General features: G+C 41.2%; 1 protein-coding gene across 4 annotated transcripts in view; it reads left to right on the top strand.

Moving 5' to 3' along the window:
* ORC1 (origin recognition complex subunit 1) overlaps positions 1-8,064 on the top strand; it is a 34,182-nt gene extending 26,118 nt beyond the window's left edge. For 3 of the 4 annotated variants that reach the window (XM_027108539.1, XM_027108537.1, XM_027108538.1), the window contains exons 17-19: positions 2,757-2,926; positions 3,472-3,559; positions 7,657-8,064. In XM_027108539.1, coding sequence (XP_026964340.1) covers positions 2,757-2,926; positions 3,472-3,559; positions 7,657-7,848 — 450 coding nt within the window. In that variant the 3' untranslated portion in view covers positions 7,849-8,064. The remainder of the gene's footprint in view (positions 1-2,756; positions 2,927-3,471; positions 3,560-7,656) is intronic. The other variant, XM_027108541.1, reaches the window with a different exon arrangement.
* The last annotated feature ends 491 nt before the right edge of the window (positions 8,065-8,555 follow it).

An 8,555-nucleotide genomic window follows, 5' to 3' on the forward strand; every position in this document is an offset into this window, starting at 1 on the left:
CACTGCGGGCTGAGGAATGGGCTTTCTCAGTCTGCTAGGTTAACCAGTACCCTGCCACTTCTTTCCAACTTTCAGAATTATATTGTTTACTGCTCTCGAGTTGCTTCCTTTTCTTATTTAGGGTTCTTTTGGTCTTTAAATAAGGTTTCAGAAGACTTCAAACTTGGCTGCTGCTTTTACCCAAAACTCTTGCCTGTAATTTCAAACCTCTCTTTTATTTCTTAACATAGAAACATACCTATATTGTTTATCTTACGATATCTGAAGTCTTTGTAGGTTTACTTCTGTTGATTGCTGATTCACATGTCTGTATGGCCTTGTTTCCTTGTGTTTTGTGTCTTGATTTTTTTTTTTTTTTTTAACTGTATACTCATGTTTCTTAAGAGCTTTATCTGAGAGTTGATTGAGGCCTGGGCTGAAGTTGAATTCATTTAGTTGGTTTGTGCTTCTGTCAGTTACTGAGGGGCACTACCAACTGGGACCATTTTTAAACAAAATTCTCTACTTGAGGTTTTTAGGAGAACATAAATTTGGGGTACAAATCCATGTGAGGGCTTGTGGTTGCAAAGACTCGGTGAGTTTTTGTCACCCTACACCCACCTAACGCCAAGGTCACAACAGGCCATTTTTCTTGCCATCCCTTCTGCATGATAAGTCTTTCACTCACCCTCATACTGGAGGTTGGGTCCCAAGTTTATGCAAGGTCTTTTCTTAGATTCCATGTTGGGTGGCCCCAGCTTTTTCTTTTGTCTCCCTCACCCCAGAAGCAGTCAGAAAGAGTGCTTACGGTCGCCAAGGTTCACAGGTACCCTCAGAGTGGGAAGTGCTTTGGGTGTTTTCTAGTCTTCCAGGGTCACCTGTCCACTTTGATTCTAGGCCTCTGAGCAGCCCTTGAGTCCCTGCTATTAACCACTGTATGGTGCTGCTTCACACAGAGGAAAGGAGTGATAGGGCGGAAACATCCCCAGGACATCCTCACCAGCTGAATATGGGAGATTAGAAGGAGGGAATAATGTACGCTGGTGCTCATGTTTCCGTCTTGGGTTATTGGAAAAGTGATTTTTGTTTTGAATGTCTTATATTTGAATTCTGAAAACAGAAATAGACACAAAACATTTAAAAACTCCTATAATCCTGTCTGTCATACTGAGTGAAGTCAGAAAGAGAAAAACAAATATTGTATATTAACGCATATATGTGGAACCTAGAAAAATGGTACAGATGAACCTATTTGCAGGGCAGGAATAGAGATGCAGATGTACAGAGCGGACATGTGGACACGGGGGAGGGGTGGGGTGGGGAGGATGGGATGAACTGGGAGACTGGGATTGACATAAATACACTACCATGTGTAAAACAGATAGCTAGTGGGAACCTGCTGTATAGCGCAGGAAGCTCAGCTTGGTGCTCTGTGATGACCTAGATGGGTGGGATGGCGGGGGAGGGAGGTCCAAGAGGGAGGGAATATATGTATACATGTATTCACTTCGTTGTACAGCAGAAACTAACACAACATTGTAAAGCAACTATACCCCAATTGAAAAAAGAGTCAAAAAATAAAAAAATAAAATCTCCTATAATCCCACTTCCCAGAAATGACTCCTTTTAATGTCTTAGTTTTTGGTGTGTGTATGCCTGCGCATGCATGTATGTGTATGCCTATACGCTTTGCTTTTTTAAACTTAATGTTTTATAATTGGAAGAAAATAGTTACTTTGGGACGCTATCAGGCAGGATGTCATCGCCTGCGATGGTTGTCAGGCGAATGATGGGGTTGCTGGCAAGCACTGGGAATATACAAACAGAAATCCTTGCAGGCAATGGTGACTCCAGGAGTTCCCGCAGTTAAATTTAAAATGCAAGAGCCCTCCTATGTCATCTTGGAGAGAGAGTATAGGATTCCCCGTAAAGGGAGCCCAGCCTCTGTGCACATGGAAAGGAAGGCAGGCACAAAAGCAGAGCCATTGGCCTGGGGGGTTGGTCTAATTCATCTAACCACAGATTGCTCTGGGTCCTCCAGCTTCATGGCTTCCTTCCCTCTTGATTCTGGTTCATTTAGCCATTGACCAGGTAGTTTCCAAAATTCATTACATGCTGTGAGGGAGGCTCAGGCTGTGGCTTTTTTTTTTTTTTTCCCCGGTACGCAGGCCTCTCACTGTTGTGGCCTCTCCCATTGTGGAGCACAGGCTCCGGACGCGCAGGCTCAGCGGCCATGGCTCACGGGCCTAGCCGCTCCGCAGCATGTGGGATCTTCCCGGACCGGGGCACGAACCCGTGTCTCCTGCATCGGCAGGCGGACTCTCAACCACTGCGCCACCAGGGAAGCCCCAGACCGTGGCTTTATCTCCAAAATAGGCTCCACCTCAGCCTCTTGGCTTTTTCTCTTCATGCAAGGAACAAGACCCTTGTGTCTCCAGATGGTTCAGTAATGATCTTGGGCCAAAGGTCTCTTCTTTTAGATTTCTTCATTTTTCTAATATTAAATAAAGTTGAGAATTTCTGTCTCTTCCATTCTGGAATTATCTGTAAGGCCAAGACAGAGGTGTGGTGTGGACTTGGGGGAAAAGTCCCAGACGGTATAATAATTTATATCTGAGCTCCCACCAGTTTCCCAGCCAGGGCCAAGTACTTAATTTCATGCTTAAGTCCATTCCCAGCCCTGCCCTTCCTTTTTATCTGAACACAGAATCAGTTGGTTTTTCTTCTGGGTTGAGACGGCAAGGGGATCTCGAGGAATAAAATGTTCCCTCTTGTAGGTAGCAGCCCTCTCTGGAGATGCACGACGCTGCCTGGACATTTGTAGGCGTGCCACAGAGATTTGTGAGTTCTCCTGCCAGAAGCCCGACTCCCCTGGCCTGGTCACTACAGCCCACTTGCTGGAAGCAGTAGAGGAGATGTTTTCATCGTCATACATCACTGCCATCAAGTAAGACGCTTCTGCTTCCTGACCCTGAACCTCCCTTGGAAGACCACTGGAGAGGGCCATGGAAGCATGCTTCCCTTTCAAAGCTTTTACTCATACAACCTGCATTTACTGACAGTGCTGTCCCTTTTCTTAAGAGGCATAGTCTAGTCAAAGAGACAGAAATGTAATCCTAGTATAATAGGAGAATAATTACCATGTATTGAGTTACACTATAGGTGTTTATGAAGTAAAGTGCTGTGGAAACAAGAAGAAGGAAGTAGCTACTTCTCTCACATTGAATGATACACTCAACCATGAAATGGGGGTGCTGGTACATGTCCAATATAGTTGCTGTGTTCCCTTACTTCCAAAGTGTTATTTTTCATATCATTTTGAGACTTTGAGGGGAAGGGAAATCCTTGCCAAATCATATAGGAATATAGGAGGAAATAGTCCCAAGTTTTTTTCTCTCTCTTCTCTAAAGACACAGAGAAGTTTTATTTGACTTTCCTTGGGTTGGTGGTACAGCCACTTAGGAGAATTCACATCTCCTCATTTTCTTTAAGGAATTCCTCCGTTCTGGAACAGAGCTTCCTGAGAGCCATCCTTGCAGAGTTCCGTCGATCAGGACTGGAGGAAGCAACATTTCAACAGGTGATTGATCTACTTTTTAAAAAATCCTGTTTTGGTCTGGTGCCTTTAAAATATAATATGTGGGAATTTTAACCACTGTGTAATAGTCTGTCTCTATTTTGTGCCAACCTGATTATGCTAAAGAATATCAGACCAGCACCTATTTTTATGTGATATTTAATTGAGTTGCATGAGGAGAGACCATTAGCAAATGGTTTCTGCATATTAGATTGAGGCTTTACTATGTGCCAGATACTTTTCTGGGAGTGGGAGATTCAAAGATGAGCAAGACAAAAGTTGCTGCCCTGATACAGCTTATGGTGTAGTATGGGGCAAAGCTTTCAGAACAAGCCTTGTTTAAAAACAAATCACAACCATCACCCTGATACCAAATCCAGACAAAGATGTCACAAAGAAAGAAAACTACAGACCAATATCACTGATGAACATAGATGTAAAAATCCTCAACAAAATACTAGCAAACAGAATACAACAGCACATTAAAAGTATCATGTACCCTGATCAAGTGGGGCTTATCCCAGGAATGCAAGGATTCTTCAATATATGCAACTCAATCAATGTAATAAACCATATTAACAAATTGAAGGAGAAAAACCATATGATCATCTCAATAGATGCAGAAAAAGCTTTTGACAAAATTCAACACCTGTTTATGATAGAAACCCTCTAGAAAGTAGGCAAGAGGGAACTTAACCTGAACTTAATAAAGGCTATATATGACAAACCCACAGCCAACATTGTTCTTAATGGTGAAAAACTGAAACCATTTCCACTAAGATCAGGAAAAAGACAAGGTTGCCCACTCTCACCACTGTTATTCAACATAGTTTTGGAAGTTTTAGCCACAGCAATCCAAGACGAAAAAGAAATAAAAGGAATCTAAATCAGAAAAGAAGTAAAGCTGTCACTGTTTGCAGATGACATCATACTATACATAGAGAATCCTAAAGATGCTACCAGAAAACTGCTAGAGCTAATCAATGAATTTGGTAAAGTAGCAGGATACAAAATTAATGCACAGAAATATCTTGCATTCCTATACACTAATGATGAAAAATCTGAAAGAGAAATTAAGGAAACACTCCCATTTACCATTGCAACAAAAAGAATAAAATACCTAGGAATAAACCTACCTTAGGAGACAAAAGACATGTATGCAGAAAACTATAAGACACTGATGAAAGAAATTAAAGATGATACAAACAGAAGGAGAGATATACCATGTTCTTGAATTGGAAGAATCAACATTGTGAAAATGACTGTACTACCCAAAGCAATCTACAGATTCAGTGCAATCCCTATCAAACTACCACTGGCATTTTTCACAGAACTAGGACAAAAAATTTCACAATCTGTATGGAAACACAAAAGACCCCGAATAGCCTAAGCAATCTTGAAAAATAAAAACGGAGCTGGAGGAATCAGGCTCCCAGACTTCAGACTATACTACAAAGCTACAGTAATCAAGACAGTACAGTACTGGCATAAAAACAGAAATATAGATCAGTGGAAAGGATAGAAAGCCCAGAGATAAACCCACGCACCTATGGTCACCTTATTTTTGATAAAGGAGGCAAGAATATATGACGGAGAAAAGACAGCCTCTTTAATAAGTGGTGCTGGCAAAACTGGACAGCTACGTGTAAAAGAATGAAATTAGAATACTCCCTAACACCATATACAAAAATAAACTCAAAATGGATTAGAGACCTAAATATAAGGCCAGACACTGTAAAACTCTTAGAGGAAAACATAGGCAGAACACTCTGACATAAATCACAGCAAGATCCTTTTTGACCCACCTCCTAGAGAAATGGAAATAAAAACAAAAATAAACAAATAGGACCTAATGAAACTTAAAAGCTTTTGCACAGCAAAGGAAACCATATACAAGACGAAAAGACAACCCTCAGAATGGGAGAAAATATTTGCATGTGAAGCACCTGACAAAGGATTAATCTCCGAAATTTACAAGCAGCTCATGCAGCTCAATATCACAAAAACAAACAACCCAATCCAAACATGGGCAGAAGACCTAAACAGACATTTCTCCAAAGAAGATATACAGATTGCCAACAAACACATGAAAGAACGCTTAACATCACTAATCATTAGAGAAATGCAAATCAAAACTACAATGAGGTATCACCTCACACCAGTCAGAATGGCCATCATCAAAAAATCTATAAACAATAAATGCTGGAGAGGGTGTGGAGAAAAGGGAGCCCTCTTGCACTCTTGGTGGGAATGTAAATTGATACAGCCACTATGGAGAACAGTATGGGGGTTCCTTAAAAAGCTATAAATAAGAGGCTTCCCTGGTGGCGCCTGTGCTCTGCAACGGGAGAGGCCACAACAGTGAGAGGCCCGCGTACCGCAAAAAAAAAAAAAAAAAAAAAAGCTAAAAATAGAATTACCATACGACCCAGCAATCCCACTACTGGGCATATACCCTGAGAAAACCATAATTCAAAAACAGTCATGTACCACAATGTTCATTGCAGCTGCATTTACAATATCCAGGACATGGAAGCAACCTAAGTGTCCATCGACAGACAAATGGATAAAGAAGATGTGGCATATACATATAATGGAATATTACTCAGCCATATAAAGAAATGAAATTGAGTTATTTGTAGTGAGGTGGATGGACCTAGAGTCTGTCATACAGAGTGAAGTAAGTCAGAAAGACAAAAATAAATACCGTATGCTAACACATATACATGGAATCTAAAAAAAAACAAATGGACAGGAATAAATACGCAGAAGTAGAGAATGGACCTGAGGACACGGGGAGGGGAAGGGTAAGCTGGGACGAAGTGAGAGAGTAGCATTGACATATATACACTACCAAATGTAAAACAGATAGCTAGTGGGAAGCAGCTGCATAGCACAGGGAGAGCAGCTTGGTGCTTTGTGACCACCTAGAGGGGTGGGATAGGGAGGGTGGGAGGGAGACGCAAGAAGGAGGAGATATGGGGATATATGTATATGTATAGCTGATTCACTTTGTTATAAAGCAGAAACTAACACACCATTGTAAAGCAGTTATACTCCAATAAAGATGTTTAAAAAAAATCACAAAGATAAATCCAAACACTCTGAGAATAAGTTCAACTATATCAAGTAAAAGGAATCATTAGGGCTTGGGCCTTAGTGGTTTATTAAAGGTGTTTAAGTATATACCTGGGAGTTTGTATATCTGTGTGTATGAGTATGTTTTAGACAAATAGAGATGTCAGGAAAACATTTTCCTTCCAGCTGTTTATTTCCTTTAAGCTTTTCTTCTTTAAATTCTTTTTTTTTTTTTTTTGCGGTACGCGGGCCTCTCACTGTTGTGGCCTCTCCCGTTGAGGAGCACAGGCTCCGGACGCGCAGGCTCAGCGGCCATGGCTCACGGGCCTAGCTGCTCCGCGGCATGTGGGATCTTTCCGGACCGGGGCACGAACCCGTGCCCCCTGCATCGGCAGGCGGACTCTCAACCACTGCACCACCAGGGAAGCCCCTAAATTCTTTTTTTAAACATTTAGTCGCTAGTCATGTTTTGCCCGTTTTTGTTTTTGTAAAGCCTGAGACCGCTCTTCTGCAGAGAGTGACCTGTATTCTCTCTAGGCCTTTGAGCTTTTCCAAGGGACATGCCTTGGCACCTGCTCACTGTTTCTGCCAAGGAAAATGCCCTTACAGCAAAATTTGACTTGAATTATGACAGTCTCAGTAGGAACACTCAGCCCCTGGAGATGAGGACTGTTTGTATAACTGTGACAGTTACTAAGCATATTATATCTATTAACTCATGAGGGATATTGTAGTATATTTAATAGATAAAACTGAAGCTCAAAAAGTGAAATAACTGGCTCGGGTTTCTTATTTAGGTAATTGGCAGAACCAGGGTTCAGACCTGCTGTTGTCTGATTCCGAGGCCAGTACTACATTCTGCCCCTGTGTTTGTGCCCCAGTGGGGCACCCTTGATGCCTTCTGGGGTACTGAGTGTCCTGGAAAAGAAGTGTCTCATTGTCCCAAAAGAAGAAATAATGATTGGATACAGACCCAGGACTACCTTCTGGCAGCTGACCTCAGGTTTGTTTTTTGTTTCTAGGTATACACTCAACACGTGGCACTGTGCAGGATGGAGGGTCTCCCGTACCCCACCATGTCAGAGACCATGGCGGTGTGCTCTCATCTAGGCTCCTGCCGCCTCCTCCTTGTGGAGCCCAGCAGGAATGACCTGCTCCTTCGTGTGCGGCTCAACGTCAGCCAGGATGACGTTTTATATGCACTGAAAGAGTGAAGGGCTTCACAAGGAAGAACTGTGATCTGCTGTTTTTAAAGAGCCCTGTTTCCATTTCCTAAGCACATGGAATCATTGTAGCAAAGTATACTGAACAGCAATGGCTGTCATGTATTTTGCAATTTTCCATTAAATCATTTGCTTTTTCTGGAGTGTTTGGCAAGTTTTATAGTCATTACAAACATCAAATTATAAAATGAAACCAACCTTCCTACACTAGGCCCTCTCTCTGGGTTTTATTTCTGTTAGTAGCCCTGACATTTATTTAATGGTAACATACCATGTATATAAATACAAGCACACAATTACGGTATCTATATAAAATAGTTCCAGGAGAGTAAGTAAGAAATTACTTATATTGGTTGCCTCTGGGAAAGAACTGGATGGCTACCTTCAGGGTTAGAGGAAGACATTCAGTGTATGTCATTATGTATCTCTTAACTTTTGAACAATGTGAGTGTAATATACTTAGCACATAAAAAGGAACTGCTGGAAATAATATCAGTAATAAATAATCCCTAGTAACAAATAGCTAGAAAATGGAATTTTTAAAAAGATACCATTTATCATAAAAACAAATCTTTAAATAAAAAATACTTAGATGGCACAGAATATATAAGGTACCTAGGAATAAATCTAATAAATGTAATTAATCTCTAAATAGAAATCAATTCCAATTAAAATCTTGGTAGGGTTTTTTGGTATAA

The sequence above is a fragment of the Aethalodelphis obliquidens genome, unplaced genomic scaffold, assembly GCF_003676395.1.
Source record: "Aethalodelphis obliquidens isolate GAN/ISIS:26980383/991018 unplaced genomic scaffold, ASM367639v1 scaffold9, whole genome shotgun sequence".
NCBI lineage: Eukaryota > Metazoa > Chordata > Mammalia > Artiodactyla > Delphinidae > Aethalodelphis > Aethalodelphis obliquidens.